This window comes from Chenopodium album, chromosome 24 (assembly GCF_948465745.1).
Source record: "Chenopodium album chromosome 24, dcCheAlbu1.1, whole genome shotgun sequence".
Taxonomy (NCBI): Eukaryota; Viridiplantae; Streptophyta; class Magnoliopsida; order Caryophyllales; family Amaranthaceae; genus Chenopodium; species Chenopodium album.
The window spans coordinates 13,950,764-13,978,053 of record NC_137857.1 but is presented as its reverse complement, the minus strand read 5'-3'; the positions used below and the strand labels follow the sequence as shown (position 1 = coordinate 13,978,053).

Sequence of the window (27,290 nt, the reverse complement as noted above, 5' to 3'; positions counted from 1 at the left end):
TGAGTGTAATATGTAACCGAAAACATAATTAAAGAAATAAAAATTTTGGGACTTTAATTTGAAATGAGACTTAATAGAAAGAAGATGGAGGGACTAAAATCAAAGAGAGAAAATAAAAAGATTGAATTAAAGAGGGGAGATGAAGATAAAGTGTTTAATGAAAGAGTTAGGAAGAATTGTATAATTTAAAATAAAAAATAAATAACGACATGTGGCACATTGAGTTGAAAAAAATGATAGGGAAGTGTAATAGAATGATGACATATGTCTTTTTTGGTTTGCTTTTTTAAATACTAAGTATAGATAAGTCAAACTTTACTACTTCGTATGTGACTAATTTTATTAAGTCGCCCGCCATTACTGAGCTTCAACCACAATAGTACCGCAAACGAAGAAGGAAAAAAAGGCGTTTTTTGAAGACGAAAAGGACATTGCATTTCCCCAATTGGCTACTACTGCAGGAGCTCATCTCCATTGTACAATTACCGGTTTGAATTTTAAACCCTAGGCCATTTCTTTTTTTAAAGAAAAATAAAAAATTATGATTATGGTGATGTATTAGACCTTTGTTTCGAAATTGGCTGTAGTACAAAAATGCTATTTGCTCTAATTTTCTATGGATATTAGCACTTTGTATTTGATTTTGGGATTGTAATTTGGTTGAATTGCAAACATGAAATTAGCACTTCGTATCATGATTTATGCATTTTATTATGTTTTATTTTGGGTTGAAAAACTATGATGATTGTTGTCGTTAATTACTGACATAATTATATGCATTTTTTTGGTTAATGGTAGGGGAGATAGATGGGAGTATTTGATACAATATCTGTATGATTTTGGCATTGTGGAAGTTTTAAACATGTTGCTGATGGGGAATTAGTTTACATGGGAGGGAAGGAAAAGGCTATGAGGTTGATGTAGATGACCTTTGTTATTTTGATTTAATTGACTTAGCTAAGAAGTGTAGGGATTATGAATTAATTGGTGGAGTTTGAAGATGAACCTGATCCTGATGAATGTTGCCGCATTTTCCTAATATTGCGATTAGATTACAATACAAGGATGTGAGAAGAGAAGGTTGTAATTTTTGGGAATTTTCTTATATTTATTCGAAGAACAATAAAGATCAGGGGAAGGGATGAATCGCAAAAAATTAATGAGCAGGGGAGGGAATTTTTTTTGGATTTAATCGCAAATCAATACAGGGGAGGGAAAGGGGAAGAGATATATACAATTAAAAAAAAAAAAAAATCATAAAACCTACAAAGGCTACATCCACGTCAGCATTTTACCTGTTGTTGTAGGTAATAAAGTCAAGTGACTTAACAAAATTAGTCGTATAGTAAAGCTTGACTTATTCTGAGTTAATTAAAAGGTTGGCTTATTTTAAGCTAATCGGGCAAAGGTTGGCTTATTTTTGTCAAATTTTCCTAGATAAAAAGAAGGGCTAAAATGTCAATTTAGTATTTTGCCTTTTCACAGATAGTACATCAAATAAACATCTCCTTCAATGGAGCTCACAACCAGGCTTCAATGGAGACAACTAATGGAAGAAGACAACACTCCTACCATTAAGGGTTAACCATATATGCCGTTCGTTTCTCCTTTTGTTCTTAGGGTTTTCGCCGCCGAAAATGGTTACGGAGGGTGAAGACGATGACGAGGAAGAAGATGATGATGCGATGCGAGAAGGAAGGAGATGAAGATGATGGCAACCAAGAAGAAGATGACAATAATGAATTGCAGATCTGAAAACGTCTAGTTTAACGACGTAGGGCTTGTTTGGCATTGTTTTTTGTTTTCAGTTTTTTTGAAAACCAAAAACCAAAAACAGGAAATAAGAAAAAGTTGTTTCTACTTTTCTATTGTCAGTTTTCAAAATTATCATGATTTTGATAAGTTTGACTAATTTTTGAACCATTATATAACATATATTATATGATTTTGAAAAACAAAAAACCAAAAAATAGAAAACACAGTGATGCCAAACGAATTTTAGCTTTTTGTTTTAAAAAATAAATAATACACGCGGCTTGCAAATAGATGAAGTATGGTGGTGACTGGTGAGAGAAACATTCTTGTTTCTCACGGAGAGTAACCTGGGCAAGCCCGTATTTATTTATGAATTTCAGAATACATGATTTAAGTGTTACTGATTTAGGCGAGCTTGTACCATTGAAGCATAATTTGGGAAAATCGAATGTAAGTAAAATGATACGAGTTTAAGAGGCAGAACCAAATCAAAGAGCGTAGATCTGTAGTAACAAGACAATATTTGGACTAGACAAGTGCAACAAAGTGAATCTCTCGTGACAAGAAGTGATTCTCTTGTAAATTTGGAGAAAGGTGTCATCTATTGTGCTATAGTTGTTTGTAAGTAGGCTGCAAGTTTGGACGTTTGGTTGTCATTCATTAAAGCAATGTCTCAATTAAGTCAAGGATCAAGAATTGATGAACATGTTTGTTGCTCCTGATGCAACAAATTTATCACCATAAATGTCTCTCAGACATGTCAAGCTCTTCAATTACATTTTAGGAGCGCGGTTTTTTGTTTCAGCATTATACTACTGCTTCAGTTTTATCTCACTGCCTGTTTTTCAGATTACATAAAAATGATCCGGTAGTTAGTTTTCATAATAACGTGCACTAGATTGACCTCTGTGGGCTATTAACCAGGACTGCATCATTTCTTTTATGTCCTGTCCTATGCTGCTGTGTTGGTTAATCTGATCAGGCTCCAGACACGCGAGAACCCAGCCCTGGAGGAAAGCCTTGTTATGTATTCATCTTCTTCTCACCTGTATTATGCTCAAATGGTACAATCTATGATCTTTTTCCTATCATTTGATACTTCAGTCAATTCCATTGAACCACCAAGGACTTGACTATATTTTGAACTATCCTTGAACCCTTAATCAAGATAGACCCAGCTACTAGACCTATCAGAATTAGAGCTGTCAATGCCTTCCAGCACCTAAGACTAATTGCAAAGATTAGTTAGTTGGTTGATTAAATATTATCCGACATTTTTTTTTTTTTTTGTTTGCCTTTTGATAACGTCAGTCGATTTTGCATCACTTTGTTGGTAGTTAGTTTTCCCGCCCCTGACATTTGGAGCTTCTCTTATAAAAAAAAACCCCACAACTCATTTTCTCATTTACACTAATTACTTAATTAGATTACACAAACACTCCACAGCTCAAGCAATCACTCATTTTCTTTCTCTTCACAACCCTTTTCTTCCAACTACCTGGTTATAATGCAAACCCAGAAAATGAAAACCCGACATGGCGGGGAGTGGCCGGAAGGCATGAAGTTACCTCAAGACATGTGGACGGATATATTTCTGAAGTTGCCGATGAAAACACTACTACGATTACGAGGCGTCTGCAAATCATGGGCTCAAATTATCGATTCCCCTGCTTTCATTACAGAACACTGTCAAAGTTTCAACGAGAATTCTTACAAGAATCGGTTTGAAAGATTTTCTTTCTCTTCACAACCCTTTTCTTCCAACTCCCTGGTTGTAATGCAAACCCGACACAGCGGCGAGTGGCCGGAAGGCATGAAGTTACCTCAAGACATGTGGACGGATATATTTCTGAAGCTGCCGGTGAAAACACTACTACGATTACGAGGCGTCTGCAAATCTTGGGCTCCAATTATCGATTCCCCTGCTTTTATTACAGAACACTGTCAAAGTTTCAACGAGAATTCTTACAAGAATCGGTTACTACTAATTGAAAGAATTGGAATACGTGGAAGATTTGGACAAGTAATCAAAGTCGTTAAATCAACATTTGAAGAAATTACACAAATTACTGTGGTACATAGAAATTGCATTATTTGGGATGTTTTGAATGGTTTGTTTTTGTTTCAAGATAATGGTGTTACACATACACTGTATCCAATGTTGAGGATATGTAACCCTTATGTTAATAAATCTTTGATACTTCCTCCTTGTCGGCCCCTCGACCGCCCCGTCGACAGTTTTATTCTGGGGTTTGATCCTTCTTGTAAAGATTACAAGGTGATTGGATTTAGTGCAAAGGATAAAATCTCTATCAAGGAATTGTCGTCAATGATCAAGGTTTATTCGCGTAATAATCATTGTTGGAAGACCAAGACTGTTCAGGTAAATGATGTAAAATCGTATGGTACTGTATTACTGCATCAGCATTATTTCTGTCAAGGGGCAGCGCATTGGATGATGAGCGATGGAGCTCGAAAAGATGGCGAGTTCAAATACACCCATGTTCTTTCCTTTGATTTTCAGAGGGAGGAATTTCGATGTGTTGAATTGCCTGACAGGCGAATGATAAAGTTTCTGTTTGTTTTTGGGAAATCTTTAGCAGTATTTGGTATTTCTGCTGAGAGTACCAAAATATGGATTATGAGACAGGATGTTGGAGAGCTCGTGCCCAAAAACCGGTGGATTCTGTACGATAACAAAAATTCGAGTTTAGATGCATATAATTTCTTTCAACAGAACTGTTCTGCAATAGTTGCAAGGGTTACTTATGATGAACACTCTGGTAAAATTTTCGTTCTGACTTCACGTTATCCTGTAACAGAACTGATATCTTATGACGTTACTAGCCAGCAGATACAGACTTGTGGGAGGACTGTTGGTAATCGAATATGTTATGCAGATACTTATGTCGAGAGCTTAGTGAATCCTTTTTAGAGATCCAAAGGCGAAGAACAGGTACATAAGCATGGCTTGTATCAACTTACAAGTTGTTAGCCGCTTGAAATTTTCAGAATAAACCAATTAGAGAGTAGTGTAATAAACATTTCTTAGAAAATTGTTTAACTTCTTTTGTTGTGATATTAGGACAATTGTTGTACTGCTTCCATTTCTCGGAATGTCGAGTTATGTGATCTTATAGACTTGTGTAAGAGTTTCATTGTGTTTGTGATTTTGATGATTCGTTCTTCTTCTAGATTTATTATGTAAACAGCGCGCAGAAACAATTTAATTAGTGTTTTTCCATAGCGTGATATTGGATTCATCAAAGGAACAACTAGCGGGCACTGCTATGTTTGGTGCTTTATTATAGATGTATTACTGTTGGTTTCTATTGCTATGATTTTATATAAATACATTGCAAATACCTATAATCTTTGCTTTCGCATTCATGTTTAAAAGCAGTTTGATAAAAATTTATAGTTGATGGAGGTGATATAGGCACCCTTTCTATAAAAGGGTCACAGAATGTTTACATTAATCTAGCAGACATGAGATTTGTATATTTGATTCCTGCATTATTTAAGAAAAGCTATGCAAATTTTCATTCATACTTGGCTTGAAAGTAGTGAAACTTTTGAATATGTTAGTATCTATGTTTTAATAGAATTGATTCTATGTCTCTGCCAAAACCTCTCGTCTTACCAATACTTCACAATCTGCACAATAATAAAATCAATGTCCAAACTGATGAATTAGCCGCACATGCTGTAGTACCATATTTGTTTTATTTCGTTCAATTGGTCATCGTTATTTGATGAATGAATCTGAGAATAAGCTGGGAACAATGACCGATGATTTGTTGAACTTTATTTTGTTTTAGAAGAAATGTTGCAAGATGATGTGAATATATATTTCTCCTAGGATATATAATTGATCACTAGATACATAAACCTAAATCAATCTGTCCCTCGGAAATTTGAAGTCTTCTTTAACACAACAAACTGATACTGCTCTATAGTATTAGCAGTAATATTAGAACAGGCCATTGGGCAGTGGCTACATATCTTACTCACAAGAAACGCATACGACATCTATCATTTAATTATCTAATATGGTTAACCCAGGAGCATAATTTGTGACAACCTGACGATAATACACTAGTCGAAAAATATTTTCCAATGAAATAAGACAGTAGTTTATGCTGTTTCTGACTACTTGATTTAAGTTTTTATTGATTAGACGAAGGTGGCCATTAAATTAAGAAATCTCAAAATAACTAGCCATTGTTTTACTGCTATAACAGTGTCACAGAATGTTTTAGTTAAGCTAGCAGACATGATTCCTGCGTTATTTACAAAAAGTTATGCAAATTTTTTTTTTTATTTTAAGAATAATGTGTTAGTCTATGTTATAATAGTTCTTCTAGGATCTGATTCTTTTTGTCAAACCTCAATCCCGTCATACCCATACTATTCAATCCCCACGTTTAATAAAATCAGTCCAAACTAATGAACTAGTAGTAGTGCTGTAGTTGTTTGTTCCCAGCAAAATCAAACAGTTTATACTCATCAATGATTGCCTGTATCACCAAGTAACGCCAACAGCATGCTAGGTTTCGTTAATTTCTTCCTACCTCTTGCTGACCTTTTGGAGTATTTGATCTTCTACTATCTCAAATCCTTCCTTTGTTGCTGTTAGAATGTATCTGAAGTTTCTAAACATAGGCAAGGGACAGTGTATAACTATGGTTTGCTCTACAAAAAGTATCAAAAGATGATGTGAATACTGCTCCTGGGATAAACTCAGATTATAGGATACAGAGACCTAAATCATTTTGTTCCTCTAAATTTTGAATATCTTTGAACCCGACATACTAATGATACTCCAGATCATATAAGCATTATGATTAGATCTGGCCAGTATCCACGAAATCTAAGTCAAAAGAACCACATATCTTTGACACTAGTCTTCAAATTTTTTCCAAGGTTTTGATTATTTTCATGAAATCAGGTGGTGTTTTATGCATGTCTGCCTACATGGTTTAATTGTTAGTTTAGGCGAGGTTGTATCTTTGAGATCTAGATATGCCATAATGACTTGCCATCATTTTATGCTAGCTAAATGAGGAGCATATTTTGGGAAATCGAATGTACAAAAAGTAAAATGATTTGAGTTTGAGAGGCAGAACCAAAGAGACTAGTAAGAGGAACAAGACAATATTCGGACTGAACAAGTTGCAGCAAAGTAAGCATTTCATTACAAGAAGTGATTCTCTTTTATCTTCCATGACAAAGGAGATGCTTGCTGGTCTTATGGGATTCCTTTGAAATTTGGAAAAGGCATCATCTATTATGCTTTAGTTGTTTGTAAGTAGGCTGTTTAGTTTCCTTGTCATTCATTAAAGCAATGTTTCAAGTCGATGATGAAGGATTGACGTACACATTTGTTTCTCTAAATGAAACAAATTCAACAAAGATGTCTCTCAGACATGCCAAGCTCCTCGTTTACATATGTGTAACGCCTTTTTTATTCTTATCCTTTAATGTCAGTACTATCATATCTGTTTCAGTTTTATGTCACTACCAGTTTTCAGATTACAGAAAAATGGTCCTGAGTAAGTTTTCGTAACCTGCATTAGATTGGCTTCTTTATCATTCAGCCTTTGCAAGGTATTTGTTTGTATGACTTTGTTATTTGTTTATATCTTACCATAAAAATTTCATGTGGTTCTGTTCAACTTCTAGTTTATGATCAAGTTGTCTGATACTTCACATACTTCTAGTGTTATTCTTCCACTGTTTTCTCTCTCATGAGGATGCCCCAGTTTCTCATAGTGAGAAACAAAATTTGTTTCTCACATGGCATTTTCATAAATAAACTAACAACTTTATTCAATTGTGGAGCCCACAATTATGAAAAAAGTTGTTGATTATTCACGAAAATGTCCCCATGAGAAACAAATTTCGTTTCTCAATACGAGAAACAGAGAATTTCCCCTCTCTCATTACACATCCCTCTATTGACCCGACCTGTATATTTTCTTTCATGTCCTGTCCTATGCTGGCAATGCTGCTGCATTGGTTAATCTGATCAAACTCCAGAGACGCAAGCACCTAGCCCTAGAGGAAAGTCTTAGTGTCTAACTGTCTATTCATCTTCTCCAGTTCTTCTCACCTCATTCTGCTCAAATGTTACAGTCTTTCTTTTATCTACTACCATTTATAAATGCTTTAGACAATTTCATTAAACCAGAAAAGACTTCACCATATTTTGAAGTTTGAACTACCCTTGAACCCTTTTGATCCTGATATGTCAACTAGACCGGTTAAGTTGGGTTAGATTTGGGTTGGGAATTTAGATTAAAGTCTTGTTGGAATCATTTTCGATTACAAGTCAAGAAAATTGAACCTTGATCCAAAATCTTTGGTTACAAGTGTATCCGTCAAGTCAAGGGCACTTAATTACTTGTTTAAATTTTGTTATATCTTTGGTGTTCACATTTGTCAAACTTTTAGAAGAAAACAGCATCTCAAATGCATTTTAGATGTACATCAAAATTAGTTAAATTATCTTAAAAATGAGTAAATAATAATGAAATTAATTGAACTATTATTATAGTGATATTATAACACAAAAGTACAATGCAACTTTTTTTTTTTTTTTTTTTTTTAGAGAGCCACAAGGGCAGGGGTGAGAATCGATCTCAAGATCTCTTGAAACCAAGGAAGCTCTAACCACTTGAGCTATCCCTCACTCTCACTTTTTCCCTCTATTTCATATCATTACAATATACTTCGTATATTTTTATCTGGTAATTGGTCACTCAAAAGGTCAGGTAAATTTCGAGTTGGACTTGACCCATTAAATTCGAGTTTTTCAAGTTTGGTCATTATTGGGGATTTTGGTCCAACTTTCTGTTCAACACCCAATGTATATTTGACTCTTCAAACACCACAAAGATATTTTGTTCCAATATATTAGGGAACATCATCTCTCCCTAGAGTGTGGCACTTTTCTCTGTTTTGTTTACATAACCAGTAATAATTCCTCATTGAGCAATTCAATAAATTAAACTGCCTTCATGTTAAGAACTAAATATCTAATGAAACAATTCAGTATCATCAGAGCATCTCCAATGGTTTATTGTAAGGACTTGCTTGCAATATAAATAAAGTTTCTAGCTACATGCTTATCATTGGAGAACAAAAAATTGAGTAACATGCAAGCTACATGATTTATTGAAAAATAGACAAATAAACTCCAGTCATATTGTAACATGTGTACAATTATTTATTTATTTTTAAAATTTTATTTTTTGTTAGCTACAAATTATTGTAGCTTACCATTGGAACACTTGTTGCTAAAAAGAGTTGTAGTTTAAAAATGGATGTTGAAAAGCAAGCTACAATAGATGCTCTTACTACCCACCATTTCGCCCTTGCTCGACAAAATTATGAAAAGATGAGGATCAAATTTTCAAACTTCACCTTTTTTTTTTTTTTTTTTTTGAAAACTTCAAACTTCACTTTAAAGGATTGAAATTTCAATTGTTTTAATGATTTTTGTGTCAAAAATAAACTACTGTATAAGACTTGTCTTCTCACATATATAAGTTACTTCCAAACAATTTTTTTATCGACATAAACCACAAATGACTATAAACCCAAACACCACACCAATTCTCAATTGAGAATTAGTTGGTTTTTATTCATTCGAGTCAAAAAGCCTCTTCTCTCTTCAATATACTGCGGCTCAATGCTAAGAACCAAGGATCCTTAAGCCATCACAAAGAGCATACGTAGTAAATTGAGCGTTTGAGAACATATACTATTAAAGTTAAATAATTTCTGCATGGATTATGTGGAGGTAACTCCAAATATACAATGACCAAATTTGACCAGGGTGTGTACTCAATTTCTGAGTTTCACATAAATCAATTTACAGAAGCAGGTACATCAATTGTGTATTAAAAAATGTGCTTGTTCAATTTCCTACATATTAAATGATGATTTTTACAACAGTTGCAACCAAGAATAGGTGCAATAGTTGAACCATGATGACATAATCAATAATATACCTGTCCAATTAGTTTTCATTGTTTTTTCAACAGGTCAAAAACTTGCATCCTCTGTTGTTGGTCGTCTCAAAAAGTACCGCAGACTATTTGCAACAACCTAAGCCATTGCAACTCGTTAGACTAACGTTACTGACATAAACCACAAATGTTTACTGAAGAATCTAATGTCTTTAGCAAAAGTTTTACCTGCTGAAGAGGTTTTATTAAGGCTTTACCCTGATAACTGACATGAAATTTGGCCTTTGCAAGTAAACCCTATACATTGATTGAAAGCGTTATTTAAGTTACGCCTTCTTTGCTTTTAATTTTCATCAAAGCAGCCAACAGACAGCGAAAATACAAAATTCACAGCAAGTCGAGGAATCACAGGATAAGCACATTAAATTTACACTAGTTAAAGAACAAAAAAAAAAAAAAAATACTTCGAAGCCATTGAAAGTTTACTTTTGGACCTCTCCAAATTCAATCATTAGCAAGCCATTTTTTTTTTCATTCAGTAGAAAAAAATGTATGGAGTATATATAATTGCTAGCATATATGCAGATGTCCAACAAGCGAAATAACTCTCAACTCCAAAAGAGAGTGCTGAGATAGTTAAAGTTACCTCAGTGTCAAATTCTCCAGATTCAACAAAAATATTAATGTCAGTTATCATTTTCACCAGGTCCACCAACAATCCAGGATGATCAACAGTTTCAACGTAAAGCAAGCTGCAAGATGAACTTTTATTTTGTTAAATACAGCCTTTAACAAAGTTAATATCTGGAAAACTGCTGTTAGTAATCATTCACTTGAAAGATCTGTAGTTTAAGGTCATAATCACAAATTAACATAGTAGATTAGATGCTGTTATACACTTATACACCATCAATGGTCTAATTTTATTATTTTTTTCTTTAAAGAGGCAAGGATGGATCATAAGAATAGACAGATAAGCGAAGGGTCCGGTCAGGAATTGATTATAATTTTTTTTTTTTTTTTTTTTTTTTTTTGACAGGAATGAGTATAAATTTATTAGACCTGAGTTTATCTTATTTGAAAATAAAGTGGAGAAAATAAAATTTTTAACTTATTTAATCTGAACTATTAAAACATATTAGCTCTTAATAAATAGTTAAATAATCTTACCCTTAACTAACTAAACCTTAACTTGTCTTACCTTATCAGAATTTGAACTTTAACTTACTAAATCTGAAATAAGATAACATAAGGCAAGGAGAACAGGGCAGAAATAATAATGTTGAGCAATGATTTGAAAAAACAATTAGTAAATAGTAATACTTGATAAGAAGGTTAGGAAGTAAAGATCTACAAGATAGGTTGCACATATGGAAAAGCGACCAATTCAAAAGCATTGTATGACTCACTACACAAAAGTAACTTTTTGTGAAAATCAAAGCTCCTAATACTTATCAAAGGCGTAAGATAGTTCAGCAGGCCTCCTTACATTTTGACAGCTTTGTACCTCAAAAGTGAATGAAAACTATAAATTAAAAAAAAAAAAAAAAAAAAAAAAAAAAAAAAAAAAAAAAAAAAGAGGAAGAAGAAGAAGAAAAGTACTTGTAACAGATGTAAGATTTTTAAGCAATAAAGCTTCAATCCTAGTATACTGAGTTCATTTAACAAACTTGAACATACATTTCATCACACAAGTTTATTCCAATAGACTATTACAGAGATCCACTTTTGGTAAAGTTAATTCGAATTAGTAAACAAAATAAGTATAACACACAGGCTTTCTCCGTTCTTTTTAGTAGTAACAAGTTGACTTTCACAGTTACCAATTCACAATTTAAACCATTGAAATTTGTGATCATTCTTGTTAGATATCATACAAAAAAAAAAAAAAAAAAATGATATTTTAACATTCATTATAATATATACTTCCTCTGTTCTTATATACAGAATAATTTATATAGATGACCTGCTTCAAGTAGGCATGATGGCAATATCTTTAAACATTAACATTGTACTGTTAATATAGAAATGAATTTAACACGATCTCACATAGACTATAATCTACCTTACGTATAAAACAAAGACGATCAAAGTAACTTATGTGAATAAAGTTAAAAGTCAAACAGATCATCTAAAAACAATAGTTGAAGTATTATGGTAAAAAAATTGCGGTCAATTTGATATAAGAATAATGCAAATGTTATATTGTTGCCAAAAAAAAAAGTTAAGAAACAATAGATAAAGTATAACAAACATGCAACGCATTACCTGCGGCTCGGACCATCGTCTTTAATACTTATATGTGTTGCTATATCCACATCAACCTGCCCAATTTTATATTTGTTAAGAGATGGGGAGAAATAATAAATAACAGAAACCAAGCATCAAACGGGAGGTATATGACTATATGTTTTCTGCAATGCCTGATGTCTTTAAAAGAGAAAAAAGAAAAGGCGACCAAAGTAAACTAAAGCATACAGATAGTCAAACAGTTTGATGAGAAACTGAACTCGAGAATAATAAAGGCAGCTATGATATCTTGCACTAGTATTAATAACAATAGAGTTCTTGACTGATGTGATTGTTCTTTCACCTAACCAGGATTTTCCTGAAAAATGTCTTTTTATTGCAAAACAAGAAAACAGATATTTGCCCCTTGAAAAAATATTTTTGTTAATGTATTATATTGAAACAGAAGAGAGATTGAAAAAGAAGTACAAAGATATTGTTCTTGACCAACACGGTCCATTATGCAATTACGGTCAAATACTACATGAACAATGCAAAATCCAAGACAGAATTCATAAAATAATATCAAGTTTGAAGATCATTGGATGTGCAACCTCTTGTTTTGGCGGGGAGATTCCAAAAGTTGCTCCCATAGCCAATTGCTCACTTGATTCCTAAAAAAGAGAGTATCAAAATGAAGTTATGTATAGTATTTATATTTCCTCTGCTATTATAATGAATCTCAAGCTTGAGAAAAGCTTGGTAAAGATGGAAATACCGGATGATATTGAAGCAGATTGTTGATAATAGTCAAGCGAATTGACTCCAGCAACTCTGGATCATCAACCTTTCTTCCAGTATCACTACAAGAAATTCAGCACATTATATTAATAGGGATGCAGATTTCCAATTAAAAAATAAAATAGAAATATTACATGCATGAGCAAAACTGCAATCAATCTGAAACACGAAAAGGGCATTTCTTATTATGATTACCATTGCACTCTCTATAATAGCATGTGACAACTAACAAGTTTTTTTTTTTTTAGATGTTCAGTTGATAATGCAATGTATAGAAGAGCTTGCAGAGCTTTATATAAAAATAATTAAACAAACTTTATTTTCATAACATAGGAGCAAAACAGCAGAAGCAAAGGTGTCAAACATCTGACAGCTTGCAAAAGCTCATATCTGGAATCAATCTCAGTTATGAAACAAATATAATGAGCCACGGATTCAAAGGAGCAAAAGAGGATTGGCAGAAGCTGTTAAGTGCTGACAAACAGACAAAATAACTCAAAACACTGAAATGATGAAATACATTAAACAGATAACAAATTGGCAAGCCTCAGATAGAGAGATAAAGCACATAGAATTGGCATTGAGCATGCGGAAAAAAATTGGAGGAAAGGAAGAATTAACAATTATATTTTCAATTAGTAATGCAAAATAACAATAAAAATAGAATCCAAATAACGGCACCAGACATACGCTTTAGTAATGGCAAAAGTGTTGTGCTTCCCAGATGAATCCAGAAAGACATTTGCCTTCACCACATTGAGCCCAAGGTTTTTCAGTGCGTTCATCTGGAAACCAGATTGTAAATGATCACATGATGGTAGCATTGAGTACCATAGCAGAGTAATCACAAGTTCGCAGAGTAATTATTATAATAAAACCATCAAAGTAAACCAAATATATATACTCCCTCTGTCCGGAATCAGAAGTCACATTGAATCATGATACTGTAATTTCAACTAAAAATGTAGCAGCTAAACCTAGCCAGAGTGAGTATTTGTATCATCGTATATATGAGTATTCAGAGTATAGCAATAACAACAATAAGCAACATAATTGGGTAACATACAGTATCAAGAAGGGCACCCAGACGATCACCAAAGGTTATCTCCACAATAGTTGCATTTGGATCCGAATCTTGATCTATTATAACCTTTGGGGTCGGGACATCTTCTGTTTCTCGGTAGCTTCCATCCTAACAACACAAAATGAAAACAATCATAACCATAAGTTTATAAAACTGAAGATCAAAGAATTCAACCCATAGCCATAAATTGAGCTAATATACCTCCACAGCTGTAGACAAGGATGCTTGTGGACTAACAGAGATTGGTGTTGTCAATACCGAGAATCTGATGCAAAGAACAGTAATATTAAAAAATGTTTCTTTCTAAGCAATCCAACTAAACATACTGATATTAAAATTTATTCTAAGCTGAGCAACATAATATACAAAACTAATCCAAAGCAATCAACTATCACCATCAATTTTAAGCTGATTCATGGTGAAAAACAAACTGATATCAAAATCAATTTTAAGCTAAGTAACATAATATACAATACCATCAAAAGCAATCAACTATCAATATCAATTTTAAGCTGATTCAGTGTGAAAAAACATACTGGTATTAAAATCAAATTTAAGCTAAGCAACATAGTATACAATATGCATCCAAAGCAATCAACTAACAACATCAATATCAGTTCAATGTTGCAATATATTTATTCTGCACTATTTGCTACACCAAGGCCACCAACATCATATTCCCTCCATCTCTAAAAAATTGTTTATGTTTTGACTTTTTTGAGAGACAATCTATGTCCAAACACAAAGAACTTTTAGAGACGAAGCGAGTATATGACAAACAATGCCCAATCAAAGCAATCAACTAACATGATATTAAATCATAACAAAATTAAGCATAAGACTAAAATTGATTCGAGAATGTCAGCTAGCTTAGTTAGTTAAAGTCATTTACGACAGTTGTAAAGATCAAATCTCGTCTATATCACTTGAACACCTCATTTTAAACATTAAAAAAATGACAAATAAAAGAGAAAATAAAATTAAAATTAAAAATCATACTTTTGCCGGGGAAAAAAGCAGAGCCTCCGAGAAGAAATACCAAACACAGCCTTAGCAGAAAAAGGGACATCTTTACTTCTACAAAGAGTATGAGCTCCAGCTAAGCTCCCAGAAGCCATAGCAACCGCCATTTTTGCAAAAATCGATGAAATCAACCAATTTAATTGAAGAGAAAAATACCCAGAAATTAAAAATTAATGGGAAGATCTGGAAAAAAAAAGATTGGTGAGAAAAAAGAGGTGGAGGATTCTAGAGGAAAACGAAAAAGTAAAGAAAAAGGAAGAAGAAATTGAAGAAATGGATGAAATGAATTTGGTTTATAGTAATGAAAGAAGAATATGAAGTGTGGTTGGATGATGTTATTTTTGATATTGGATTATCCGCCATTATATGAGATTAGTGCGTGTAGAAGAAAAAGACTTTTTGTGTGACAATATATGGCTGTTTTCTTATTATTATTGACTTGGATTATTTGTCTTTTTTTATTTTTATATGAAAATTAAAGGAAAAAAAAAATAGAAAATTATTGGAATTTTGGAATTTATTATTTTCAAGAGGATGTTGTATTGTAATTTCCACCTTGTGATAAGGAGGAAGATGTAGAAATAGTGACGTGTTTGGTGTATGCAAGCCAATTGTGTTAGCTCTGAGTGATATGTGTGTTAATTTTTTTTATTTTTTTATTTTTGGAAGTGTAATCTTTTTTAACTTTTCTATCTTTTCTCTTTTTAAAATTTTGGGCAACATAAGAGTCAATAGATTATAAGCTATATGGTCATTTTTAAAAGTAAAGTTAATATCGAATATTTTTGAAGTAATTTATAGATTTGGTGATATATCCTGGTCGAGAGTTGAATCGCATCATATACTTATGATTCAAAATTAAACAAATCGGGATTCTAACTAAACCACTCATTATCGCAATCGTTTCGACTTAAACACATAGTGAACCACTATGTGTAGACACCTAAAATTTATGTCGCCTCGACCAAAAGCCTGACGACGATAGAACATTCATTGCCTAATTTGGTCTGATTCGCGTAATGGATCTAGAATAGACCTTTTGTTCTATCCTACTACTTTTTTCTAATCCATTTTTTATCCATAAAACCCAAAAAGCCCCTTTTTTTTAACCGAAAATCCTTAAACCTTAGCCCAATTTCCTCTTTTCATAATTAAGGAAAATTTATAAATTACCACCCATAAAAGGGTCCTATTTTGAAATTACCACCCATTAAAACTTTTATTTTAAATAACCACCCATTAAATTAAAAAACATTTCAGATTACATTGGAATTCCGGTGGAAAATCCGGTTGAGGGCCCCACCTTATCAACTTCCCTCCTTTTTTTTCATTTCCCTTGACCTAACCTTCTGATTGAACATTAAACTCAAAAAAAAAAACATCTTCTCTCATCAATTTCTTCAATTAATTCATCCAAAAGCATCAATCTTTCCCCTTTTTCTTCCTTTAATTCTCTGTCAACTTTGCAACTAACCCTTAAGGGTTGAATCAGAACCCTAACTTTTTTTTTTCTGCAAATTGGGACCCTATTTGTACTTGCATGTGCTGTTGAAGTCGACATCTTGGTGTGTTTTCTGGGGACCAAAAGCGCGTAGGTGAAGCTCCTGTCAAATGGTGATGTCAATGGCGAGCTTGAGGTGAGAAATTGGGACCCTTTACAATTTCAGACATGTAGCCTAATTGCAAAAAACCCCCAATTTTAAAGCCCCAAGAACCCTAATTCCAAAATTGCAGAAACCCCCAATTTTATTGCCCCAAGAACCCTAATTCCAAAATTTCAGACATGTACCAGCTGCAATTTGAGGAAATTTGGATGAAATTTGGGGCAAAAGTTGTGAATTGATGTTGGATAATTTATAAAGAAAAAAAATCGAGGAGGGAAACATTTAAAAGAGTCAAATTCACCGTTTTTAGCCGTTATGTGGGGCCCTCAACCGGATTTTCCACCGAAATTCCAAAAAAGGTGGTAATTTGAAATGTTTTTTTAATTTAATGGGTGGTTATTTAAAATAAAAGTTTTAATGGGTGGTAATTTCAAAACATGACTCCTTTTTGGGTTGTAATTTACAAATTTTCCCATAATTAATGCCCAAATCAAATAAATCTGATTTTCAAACCTCATAGTTTATATTCAAATATTATATGGTTGGATAGAATTTGAAATAATCTTTCCAATGATATATCATATGCCTAATTCCAAGCTATTACAAAAAATATACGATCAAAATAAACTCTATCAAAAATTGACACCCTCCCACTATTTTGCTATATATTTGAAAATAAATAAAAATATCAATGATCTGATTCTAATTTTGTTGGAAAGTAGACTTCTAGAGCTTTATAACGGTATATTATTTATCTTACTTCGACTTTGGGATCAAAAGATATGATAAAAAACAAAAACCGCAACACTGCTAACCCGTGACGCGTTTTCTAAATTCTATCTTTTCTTAAAATCTCACTCAATTTTAAGTCTACAAATACCATCATCTTTTCTGATTTTCGTGGAGGCGATTTTGAGATCCTAGCAACTATATTTCATCCCTTATTTTTCAAAAGGCTTAGACGTAAAGCTTTGACTTACAATTCTATTGTTCTTAGCTTTATTTCTAACTCTATTCAAGTAATTCAAAGTCCAAAACAAGATCCGAAGGTTCTACCTTTTGACTAAGGCATGAAGGTGTTATTAATCCAAGTTAAAGGAGAGGAATGCTCAATCCCGATCCACGCTAAGGAAAAAGATCTTTAAATGTTCTACTTTTGAAATTACTAACAATTTATTCATGATGTAACAATTTGAAGGAGCGTGCGTAATGTTAGTAATTTATTAATTTAATTACTTAATCTTATTATTATTATTTGCTAATATCATGTTTAGGGTTATTGTTATATCTTTGATGATTTGACTAACGATGTTATGGTTAAATTATTGCTTTTAATATAATTATTTTTCTATTATTATAGCTTATCACCATATTGCATGTTTAAAGTGATCATGTAATTGAATATCACGACTAATAAAATAATTTGGATGACCGGTTTAGGTTCATTCCTTTTTTAATCTTATTGTTAATTGAAGTGGTCACTTATACTTAGAATTATGTGTGCATAATATTTAACCAATTTAGCCTAATTTAGTTTGTAGCAAATTGAATCTATGTTTGTGTGCCTTTGGCATCGCATGTAATACTTTTTACTATAAGAATCGAGTAGAGACCAATTTAGGCAAATGTGACTCTATGACTCACTTCGTACCATCATCCCCGGTCCTTCTTTCTGAAATGAATGGTGTCCTTCGAACAAGTGAATTATTCCGATTTTTTTCACCACTTCATTTTTTCTCTCTCTCCTCTCCACAAAGTACCCCTCAGGTTGCATTTCCCGAATGACAAAACAAATGAGGGTAGTGAGACTGAAAAAAGAGAGGTAGAAGAAAAACTTTAAGTAAAAAAAATGGACATCCCTACCTCAGAAAGGCAAGTAACGATTCAGAACCAAATCCTCTTTCTAACTTCTTATTTCAATTTATTTTATTTTTTGATGTTTATAGCTTTTATGTGCTTAATTCATCACTTACAAACACATTTTTACTATATTTAACACTCCTAAATCCGAATTTCACAACCAAATTTTTGGATTTTTCATGATTTGTGAAATTTGGGTATTTTTGATTTTCGCTAAAGAACGAATTTGCAATTGAGTGTTCTATTTAATTTGCTTGATTTCCACTATTAATTCACTTTGCAAGGGTTTTTTTTTACTCATTTGAGGCATGATTTCTCTTTCTTTGTTCATCTTTGTTCTACTTCATTGAAACCCTAGGTTGTGCTTCAATGGTGAACTCTCTTTGCTTGTTCTTTTTACCTTTATTTTGTGTTTTGTGATGATGTTTTATGTTCTTATGAAGCTTGATTATCATAAAATTATTTGATTGTTTGAATTTTTTGCACTACCATGCATTGTTGTTCATCATCTTCTTCCATGGGTTTGGGTAGTAGCATTTTCCATTATTTATATGTAATTTTCTTTATTTTTATATGTAATGTGTTTTTTCAGAACGGCAATGTTCTTTTATTTATATGTAATGTTCTTTTATTTTTAAGTTATGTTCTTTTACTTATATGTAATGTTCTTTTATTTATAAGTTATGTTCTTTTATTTATATGTAATGTTCCCTAATTTATATGTGATGTTCTTTTTCATAATAATGATGTACTCTATGTTCGTTTGTAATGTATAATAAATTATTATAACTACAATTTTTTATTTATAGGTAATGTTCTTTTATTTATAGTAAAATTTGCGAAAATGACCTTTTAAAAGAGCAACTTTGTGAAGAAGGACCTTTTAAGACAAAAGTTGTGAGAAATGACCTTATAAGTTGTGTGAGGTTGTGAAAAAAGGGGCATTGGTTGGTTTTCTGGCTAGTCAACGCCTGATTCTAGCATTGACTTTCACGTGCCAAGCATATGACACTGAAAAAAGACCCCCAATTACTTATTATTTTCCCCACGTTTCCCCTCATGTGCGTAGCACGGGATTATTTGAAATGGAGGAAAGTGTGGGGAAAGTCTTTTTTAAGTGACATGTACTAGGAACCTGATAGTCAATGCCGGAGTCATGCGTATACTAGACAAAAACCCAACCAAAATCCTTCTTGACGACCTCACACAGCTTATAAGATCCATAATTTCTCATAACTTTTTTCTTAAAAGGTCCTTATTCACAAAGTCGACCTCTTAAAAGATCTTCCTCACAAATTTTCCTTGTTTATAAGATGTGTTCTTTTATTTATTTATAAGTTATGTTTTTTATTTATAGGGTAATGTTCTTTCAGGTGTATCATGTGCATGTTACGCATGGTACACCCGCCTGTACAAAACAATGCAATAATTGGTTTTAGAGAGGAATAAATTAAAACATTTGTTGTCTGATGTTTTAGGTAACATTTGTTTAACAATTCATAACTGAAAATCAAATCATGTTAGGCAACATAACATTATTTGTGTCACTTCTCACTTTGTTGATAATACTTGGACACCCCATATAAGAATTCTTAGGTTTAGGACCCTGGCTCCTCCATATGATGGGGTAAGTATTGCTAACACTAGCGTATCCATGTTGAGACCCGGGGGGGGGGGGGGGGGGGGGGTCACGTGCTACCCCCAGAAAAAAGAAAAAAAAATTGTTTACAAAAAATGTATCATGTGAAATACAATATAACCATTAAATAATGCTTATCTTGTGGAATAATTGAAGCTGCTTCAGTGGTAACTAAGGTGTTGATCAAAACTTTCTTAGGCAGTTGAGTTGGGTTTGAATCTCCTCCCATGCTAATTTTTGGTTCATTTCTATTTTCTATGCCTTTGTTGTTTTTTTTTCCCGAATATCAATGTTTATTTATTATTTTTTTAAAGATTGCGTCATTAATATTTTAATCCCCAAATTACTTTCCTTTTTCATGATATTTTTTTTTTCTTTCTTGACATTTATATTCAAATAGATTTAGATAAAAATGACTTCCATAAAATATTGATTCTTCCCAAATTATTAATTTCCACATTTTTGACATTAATGTTCAATTAAATAAAAGTTAACTCTCATAAAAAATTGGTTACGAACAGTTAATAGTATGGATAATTTGTCTATGGAGAAAGTTAGTAATATCTTATAATTTGACTACTTTTATATGATTGTAATTCAAAGTATTTTGTGTACATATATAATTTATCACTGCAGATAATAACTCAATGTAAAATCTATATATATTCAAAAATTTGATGTTAACTTTTTTCACATAGTCACTATACATTATGCAAAAAGTTAACTTGATAACTTATTACCAACTTAAAATTAAATTAGTTTGAGTTTCAAGTTAGTAGGTGTATAATTTTTTTCCCCCTTCGTTTAGTGCTACCCCTAGTTTGGAATCATGGATCCGCCACTGATTGTTAATGAGACATGTATGTTTCTTAGCTAGTGAAAATAAGATAATAGGATACTCTCTATCACCATTGATAATGTAACTTACAATGATGTAGTCATGATATATTATTTGAAGTGACGTCTGGTTCCTAGAGGAAGGTTAAGTTGTGATAAGGCATTGTTTTATGTGCACTGTTTTTAAATACTTACTCCACTTTCCAATTCTAGCAGTTTTTGAATACTTGCTCCATTTCCTTATTTGATAAGCTTTTACAATATTTATTTCCTTTAATCTTAACTAGTGAACCCCTTTAATCTTAACTAGTGAACCCCACATAAATTAGATTTTATTAATTTCATATTCTCTCTCTTCCAATTCTCAATTGTACAACTTTTGCGTTTTAAAATATTTTATTTTACCACCTATCCCACTACCTCCATATTTTGGCTTTGTTTGGCAAGTGACTGTTGGTTGTTTGCGGTTGGCTGTTGGCTTGGCTTGTTTGACCAGCTGGTATGTTTGGCTGTTTATAATGGCTTTTGAAATTGGTTGTTTAAGCTGGCTGTTTATAAAAGTGTTTGGTAAATTAATTGTTGGTTGTTCGCTGTTTATTAGATAATTTGTGGGCCAACAAGCCAAAAGCCAACAAAAAAAGCTACTTAAAGCAGCTTTTTCATTTTGGCTTAAAAGCTAGCTTTTTCACTAGCTAAAAAGCCAATTACCTGACACATTTTTGGCTGTTTGACCACATAAAAAAGCCATAAGCCATAAGCTAACCAAAAAGCCACCAAAAAGCCATTTACCAAACATGGCCTTTATGAATTTCTCCAGTTTCTCCTAGAAAAAATTGGTAAAAATAATCTTAACTTTGCCGGTTCGCTCAAAATAATCCCAACTTTAGAATATTTTTTTATAATCCGAACTTTGGGGGTTATTCGCTTTAAACAGTCCCAACCGGTCACCAAACTTGTTATCAAGTTATAGGGACACAAGTTACAGGGACACGTCATACCAAAAGATTGGTTTTTTAAAAAAAATTTAAAAATAAAAAAGAAAAACAAAAACAACTAAAAATATTTAGAGAGGATCAATACCCGACAACCCTCAATAACTCCGGCACCGGCTGCTTCCAGAGTCCCCAACCGCCACCGTTGACCCTTCCTCACGCCGGTGTTGGCTCCCAGACCATCCCTCCCTCACGCAGGTGCTGGCGCCTCCCTCCTCTTTCCCTCTAAATCACGTAACCTCCACTGCACAAAAAAAAAATAAAAAAAAAATTAAAGTACCTGAAACCCTTTTTTTTAAAAAAAAAACCAGCCCATTGCACAAACCCCCAAATTGGTGTTTATACGGCGAACTGGTATTTTTTTACAGGATTTTGGGTTTGTTTTACGGTGGTTTAACAAAGGGGGTTTCAGGGAAAGAGCATCGGGTAAGGCCGGGCCGCGGTTGGGGAGGAAGGCTGGGTTGGCGGTACTGGAGGGGGTCTGGGCTGGGCTGGTGCGAGGAGGGACACCGAAGTGCCGGACGTGGGTGGTGGTGGGGTTTTCATGGGTTCAGGTTGGGGCTGTGTCTTTTTTTTTTTAGTTATTTTTTAATTTATTTTTAACCATTCACATGGTGATACGAGTCACTTAAACCCAAAAAACAATTACCTCTTTAACAAGTAACCGGTCACATGGAACCATACTGAGCGAATAACCCCCAAAGTTCGGGTTATTCAAAAATAATCCAAAGTTGGAATTATTTTGAGCGAACCAACGACAGTTGGGGTTATTTTTACCAATTTTTCTTTCCTCCTAAATTTCGCGCATGGAGAAATGTAGGAAATATTTTAAAATGAAGGGAGTATATATTGATGTTTATTAATCTTATTAATAAAATTGGTTCATTGATAAAGTTGATCACTATCTTCTCATAGAAGTGAAGAACTATATGATTGTGCGCATAAGATATTTCACCTAGATGTAAATAGGAAATTAAATTTTGATATGCAAGTCTGTTGGAATTCCAAGTATAAAATGCTTGACACTTTGCTTTACTTCAAAGATGTTTTCTTCACTTGTGATCTAGCCATGCTTCATTTCAATCATATATTCAGTCCTTTTAAAGGAGTAGGAAAAAGTAAGCATGATTCACAATTTTTTGGAGTTGTTTTTATGAGGTTAATTGTATGTTTTCAGTGGAGAATTATCCTACTTTTAATGTGTATTTCAAGGGTGCCTCGCCATTTGCTTGAGACGGATAAAGGTCCTTATGATTACTTAAATGAAATGGTGCAACCAATGCTTGTAAAATTTGACAAGTATTGGTCGGGTTACAATTTGTAGTTGTCATGTGCCGACATTCTTGCTCTGAGGTATAAGGTGAAAATTTTGAAATATTCTCTTAATAAGTTATATGTAAGTGTAGATGCTTTGAGAAGAATTAGTTTGGTGTTGGAAACTATATATTCTCCTAATTCTATATAAAATGGAATATTCTATCTCTTATTTCATTCACTGTGTATACATATAATATATATAAGGAAGATTTAACATAAATAATCCAACCTTTCGCCACTTCTACCAAAATAATCCAACCTTTGATATATATATTCTCCCATATATGAGGACATCCATTTGAGTCTGAAGATGAACCAACTACCCCGGTAAAGGACCAGACCACTGCCCAAATACAAAAGGTGAGTAGGAAAACCGGGTGTAGTAGGAATCATTGGTAGACTGTTGGGACTCAAATGTTTCCTGCTTATTATATATGTAAGATGCTGGAGGCCTAAGAGCTAGGGATGTTAGTGGGCGGGGATGGGTCTACCTTTGGCGGGTCTTGGGGCGGGGATGGGTCTATAATCCATACCCGCCATGGGTGATGGGGCGGGGGTGGATTGTAAGCATTACTCGTCCCGCCCCGTCTGACCCGCCCCATACCCTCCCCGCCCCGCTTGACCCACCCCTTACCCGCATTATACCCGACCCATGTGTACATAATATTATTATGTATACAGCAAAAAAAAAAATGCTGACTTAATTAATAAAGTTTCTAGACTTCCTCGAAAAAGAAAACCCACACTTATTCATTCTCATTCTCAAAATCTCAACCCTAGCTGTTACACTACTCTCTCGGTCTCTCCTCTCACCTTACTTCCTCTCAAGATCTAATCAATCACCACCTCTGATGCTCTAAATCTCATCGCCAGTCAATGCTCCAATTAAAATTCCGATCGGCGTGCACTTCTTCCTATTCGGTTATTTCTCTAACTCTCTCTCTTTTTTTCCCCAATTATTTTTTCCCTTACCAATTTTTTGATGAAAAATAAGTTGACTAATCAACTAAGAAATTAAGAAGCCATTCAGATTTTGGATGCTTAAAACTACAAGTTTGATTATGTATGAGTTAATTTAATTGATTTGCGTCTGTCCTTGGTAACAAAACCATTTTTTTTAATGAAAAATAATTTGACTAATCAACTGGATATTTTGCTATGATGTTTAATTACTTGTTTTTTTGAGTTGCATGATATTGATATAAATGATCTGTTCTAGAAGTCTAGATAAGCTGCAACATTTAGAAAATTATATTTCATGCCTATTTGTATTTAATTTTGTGAAGAAAATCCCAACTGAATAATTTGTATTTGTATTTGAAGAAACTCACATTATATTTGTGGATTATGGAGAATTCAAGGATGACGAATATGCTAAATTAGTGGGATAATTAGAGGAAGAATTTGAAACATGAGATATCGATTCCGAACCAAGTGGAGTTTGCACTGAATAATTCAAGGCCTAATGGATTTCTTATTATGTATTTTAATATTTGTAGACTTGTAGTATTTTTACTATTTGGATCTTTCAAAAAAAAAAATTAATATTTGGACTTTGGACTTTGGACAATTTGGAGTTACTTTTTTTTTTTTTTCCTTCAATATGTTGAGTATGTTCTTCTTTCTTTTTATTTGAGCTATAGGCCTGAATTAGTCTATAGTACAGTTTTTATTTTTTTTAGAATGATTTAAATATATTATTTGTGGTAGATTTCAGGTGGGGATTTGGTGGGGATGGGGCGGAGATTATGTGGGGCTGAGACGGGGATGGATATCCACATGAGGATGGGGTGGAGGTGGTTTTGAAGTTAGACCTGTCGGGCCGGCGATGGGGATAATTTTCAGACCTGTTGTGGGAATGGGGATGAAAATGCGAGGCGGTGATGGGGATGAGAATGCCAAAACCCGCCCTGCCCCGACCGGTTGACATCCCTACTATGGGCATTTGAAGGTTTCGTGAGCCCCTAGTACAATATGTTATGTCTCATGCTACTTCTTCTGAAAGAGTAAGGAATCTTGAGTAAATGCAGACTTTAATGTTATGTATATTGGCCTCACATGTTTACCAATTTAAATTTTATATTTGATGGTTGTTGTTTGTGCATGATTGAACATACCTTAGGTATGATGGAGACTATGTGAAGTTAAGTCTATGTGGTTCGATTGTAAGTGCTAAAGGGAATGTTTGTGACCAGGTAATGCACACATTAGATATATTTTTGTTTAAAATTTTTGAAAAAGTCGAGAAGTAAACTGGTGTAATGTTGTGTTCATGCAGTATACTAGGGTTACTTGTAGATATATGAAAAGGTTTGGAAGACACAATTGGCAAACAAGAGTAGGCGTTTCATCCTAGAGTTGACATTTAGGGTAAATGTCCTTTCCATTTGGTTATTTCCTTTTAGACTAATGATCACGTCTGTGACACTAAGTACGACTTCTGTTATAGATAAAAATACTATGTGCAAATGGTTGCTTAGAGGAGTTAAATAAGGTTGTGAAGGTGTATGCCAGGCAACTAACGACGACACCTAACCGACTGAATGTGGTGCAATTGGTATAGTTATTTGATGAATTCTGTTTCTAATTCAATGTGAAGCTCTTATCTTAAACCTCATTTGTGAATTTAGGTGTACCAATTGTTAACAATGGGCAATGGTGGTGTTCTGCGTTCTCAATGAACAGAGAAGAGGTCCTTGTTATTGATTCCCTTGAAACAAAAAACACAACTGATTTTATGTGTTGAGGTCACTCAACTTGTAATAAGTCATTTAAATATGTTTACTAAAGAAATTGTGTCTCTTGTTCAAGAATGAAAAATTATTAACATGTCCTACATAGTCCGGTGGAAAATATAAGCATGCAATGTTGTGAATATTGGTATACAGCTTTGGACTGAGCCTATTTAAGACAAACCAATTTTGAAAGCCAACCAACCTAGTTACTTTTAATATGTTTGCCACCAACCCTACTATTATCTACTTGTGTTTTTAGACACAAAATCTCTTGCTCTCTGGAAAATTGTCTTTGTGTATAAATATTTGTATACAAATTTGAATTGTGGTTCATAATGTGTACATGCAGGCTACATTAATGGATTTTTTGCAGTCCAGAATTTGGTTTTTTCATGGCCAATTGAAGTTGTGACTAAATGACCTTGAGTATCCCTTCAAATGGCGCAACAAGGCGATATGTTAGTTGCATTTCTTAACCCTTTATTATAGTATTCTAATTACCCATTCTCATACACATAGTACATTGACTCCAGCTTTTTCTGTGCAATATGAACAATGCAATAACCAACATTTATGTCTTTTCACCAACACTACTAAATTTAATTTCTATTTGATGTGAGTTAGTGGATTTAGTCGTTCATTGCTTGATTACCTCAATGAAGTAGGAGATTTTTTCTGTGATTCATTTTTAGAATCGTAGTTATTGGGTGACAATTGTGATACTGAGATCTGTAATTGAATGTTGTGCTTGTTTTGTCAATAAATGTTGTTATCCTTGTTAGCCTTGATCCCTTGTAAAATGTAGCCCAAACAATTTCCAACTCCCTTTTGACATCCCCTTTCGCAATATGGAGTTTCGCGGGCCATGTCTTAAGATTTCTCCCATTCTAACAAAGTTTGCTCTTGCAAATTTAATAGGGATATTCTGATAAAACAAGCACAAAATATGTAAAACGAATTTAATGGACACAAATGAGAATGTTAACGAAATGTTAAACTCGTTGAGGGTGCAAGTAATTTACCACAATCTCTAGACTTGGTCAATACAACACCAATATAGTGTGGACATGTTATCTAATCAAGCTTCCAAATGGTGGCTTGTCTTCGTAATTCAAACTCTACCAGACAGTAATTAATACGACGTGAAGTACTTCCCTCACCATGAAGGGGGGGGGGTTTGTGTTGATATGCACTTATACCAACTTGTCCCCTAAAAATTCTTTAGTAATTACTTCCTTCCAAACCATAATATATTTGCAACGTGTCACCGAGGTGGATGTCATTCTCCTCAACAAAAACTGACCATCTGTCCTCGAAGCGCATGGACATAGTATCATCTAAGTCAACCTCCGTCATGAAAATCTCCCACTCATGGGAAGTGCGTAAGACATTAATATTATTATATATTACAATTAACAATTAACAGTAATAAGTCTTT

At 33.4% G+C, this 27,290-nt stretch overlaps 2 protein-coding genes across 2 annotated transcripts; one reads left to right on the top strand and one right to left on the bottom strand.

Annotated features, from left to right (window-relative positions):
- Window positions 1–3,262: 3,262 nt before the first annotated feature.
- LOC145610576 (putative F-box/LRR-repeat/kelch-repeat protein At1g11620) lies at window positions 3,263–4,690 on the top strand. The gene has a single exon (XM_081665888.1). The coding sequence runs from the start codon at window positions 3,263–3,265 to the stop codon at window positions 4,688–4,690; it is 1,428 nt and encodes a 475-aa protein (XP_081522014.1).
- A 4,836-nt stretch (window positions 4,691–9,526) lies between these two features.
- Window positions 9,527–15,206, bottom strand: LOC145610105 (ACT domain-containing protein ACR11-like). The gene is made up of 10 exons (XM_081665368.1): window positions 14,845–15,206; window positions 14,047–14,110; window positions 13,828–13,953; window positions 13,452–13,546; window positions 12,739–12,823; window positions 12,575–12,634; window positions 12,000–12,055; window positions 10,378–10,483; window positions 9,960–10,028; window positions 9,527–9,870 (listed from the first exon to the last, which is right to left on the bottom strand). The coding sequence occupies exons 1-10, from the start codon at window positions 14,973–14,975 to the stop codon at window positions 9,808–9,810; spliced, it is 855 nt and encodes a 284-aa protein (XP_081521494.1). The 5' UTR covers window positions 14,976–15,206; the 3' UTR covers window positions 9,527–9,807.
- Between the last annotated feature and the right edge of the window lie 12,084 nt (window positions 15,207–27,290).